The sequence below is a fragment of the Salmo salar genome, chromosome 02, assembly GCF_965601325.2.
Source record: "Salmo salar chromosome 02, fSalSal1, whole genome shotgun sequence".
Lineage (NCBI taxonomy): Eukaryota > Metazoa > Chordata > Actinopteri > Salmoniformes > Salmonidae > Salmo > Salmo salar.
In genome coordinates, this window is record NC_138292.1 from 16,062,501 (window position 1) to 16,065,000 (window position 2,500).

At 46.6% G+C, this 2,500-nt stretch overlaps 1 protein-coding gene across 3 annotated transcripts in view; it reads left to right on the forward strand.

The window, feature by feature from the left end:
• The window catches only part of LOC106574458 (nuclear receptor subfamily 4, group A, member 3), a 34,200-nt gene that overhangs the window by 19,582 nt on the left and 12,118 nt on the right, over window positions 1–2,500 (forward strand). For all 3 annotated transcript variants that reach the window (XM_082960222.1, XM_045719024.2, XM_082960221.1), the window contains one exon: window positions 2,316–2,445. In XM_082960222.1, the coding sequence (XP_082816348.1) occupies window positions 2,316–2,445 (130 nt within the window). The remainder of the gene's footprint in view (window positions 1–2,315; window positions 2,446–2,500) is intronic.

Here is a 2,500-nt window from a genome sequence, read left to right on the forward strand (position 1 = left end):
AGTGAGTTAGCTGTATTATCTGTGACCATAACAAAACGCCACTCTACAAATGACGCACACACACACACACACACACACACACACACACACACACAGACACACACACACACACACACACAGACACAGACACACACACACACACACACACACACACACACACACAGCACACACACACACACACACACACACACACACACACACAGACTCTCTGATAAGACTACTTTTTTAGTTTTCTAACGTCCGTTCACAAATGAGTCTCTGGAGTCACAACCTTAAAGTAATTTTTCCACCCTAAATCAACATCTGAAAGGAAAAGTTCACTCCTAAATCAATGTTTTAAAGAGATGGGTCACCCCAAAATCAATGTTTTAAAGAGATGGTTCACCCCAAAATCAATGTTTTAAAGAGATGGGTCGCCCCAAAATCAATGTTTTAAAGAGATGGGTCACCCCAAAATCAATGTTTTAAAGAGATGGGTCACCCCAAAATCAATGTTTTAAAGAGATGGTTCACCCCAAAATCAATGTTTTAAAGAGATGGGTCACCCCAAAATCAATGTTTTAAAGAGATGGGTCACCCCAAAATCAATACCTCTTTTGTATACCTTCAAAGTGGTCCAGCCTGCCTCTGACGTTTACACTGAAAATAACAACATCACCTAAGTAGAATATTCAAATTATTGCAATCGAACAATTCTACACTTCCATGAATTCACAATATGTAAATCATATCATGATGGAGATTTCTTTATTTACTGAGAGACATATTTAAGAATAAAGCTTACATGAACAGAATAATATATTTTATTATTAAACAGGCAGTGGTCCCTTATAAAACATGTATTTGATGTTGTCCGGCCATCGTGCTTCAGCCTCAGACAGCTGTTATTAAGTGTATCATCATGTTTAACTTAAAGCCTAAAAGGATGCAATTCTCTTCAACCACATTAGCCTCAGTAATGACCATAACCAACTTATCCCTGCATGCACGGGTCATTGACCGTTTAAGAGATGAGAGCGAGACATCGGAGCAATCAGGGGCGCCATGACAACCCCTCTCCTCCCGCACGCCCTCCATTACGCCACGGTTCCGGCCTCGCGCCGGAGCATATGGAATAATTGGTGTGTTATTGGTCTCCCGGGGGACCAGGCATGTGTGGCGCGAGGGGTTCCTAATTGGACTGATTTGTTTTGATGTGTTTTAGAGGCGCTGAAGGAGGAGAGGGACCCTATAGAGCCGGCCCATCTCAGACAGTTACACAGAGACTCATTACATCTTCAGGAACCAAAGGGTTCCATTATTTACCTCTAATAAAAGGATCCTTTAAAGCAGTTTGGTTGGTCTCGATTTAACCTGCACTCCCTGACACTATGAACTGGTTAACCAGACCAGTCTGTGTCACCAAATAGGGGACTGAAATGTAACGACTGCAAATATAAAGATTTACATTGATTAAATGACTCTGTCATTACTGCGTATGCAGATGGTGAAGTTGTTTATTTTAGCTCTTTAATTGCTGTGTGTTTTACCACCAACGTGCACACAGCCAGACTGTCCGTAGGCAGCTCTCCCAGTGTCTCAGCAGGATCAGAGCAGGCACAGTAGGCTACCCTACTGATCGGGCTCGCTCCATTAGCCTGGCACGTGCATGGGGATAGATGGACAACTCAATAAACTGTCATAATAATATTGTTCTCCTCTGTGCAGGGAGCGCGCAGGGCCGTCTCTGATTTCATTTTAATAAGGTCAGTAATAATGGCGCGAGCCAGCCGAGGAGAAAACAGCTCCCGAGGGGCCCATTGAGAGGCGCGATGCGCGAGGCCCCGGAGGTGCCACTAGAGCTGACCCGCCAGCTTCACAAACAATCTGATCACGCGGCTCCGCGGCCGCTGTCCCCTGTCTCGCGGGACCCGCCTCGGCACGCCACGCGCTCATGCCTATTGTCATCCCCCTCGTCCCCCTCGCGCTAATAAAATTGTCCCTCCTGCAGGCGAGGCATGTCGGGAAATTAATTTTATCTAATTATCCTGATGTCACCGCCGTCTTTCAGCACGTAATTAAAATGTGACCTGCGAGCTTCCTCCTCTATTCTCCACCGGAGAGAAAAAAACACAAACTGAATTAAATAAATCAAGTGTTTGGTGGCTGATTGTGTCCCTTCTTCCTGTCCGTGGTGGCTGATCCACACACACACACACGCACACGCACACGCACACGCACGCACACGCACACGCACACGCACACACACACACACGCACACACACGCACACACACACACACACACACTCACTTGTTCTGTGTATGTGTCCCCACAGCGTACGGTGCAGAAGAATGCCAAGTATGTGTGCCTGGCCAGTAAGAACTGCCCGGTGGACAAACGGAGACGCAACCGCTGCCAGTACTGCCGCTTCCAGAAGTGCCTCAGTGTCGGCATGGTGAAGGAGGGTAGGAACACACTCACATACGAACTCTCGTGCACGATCACAATCAGTCCCGTTAG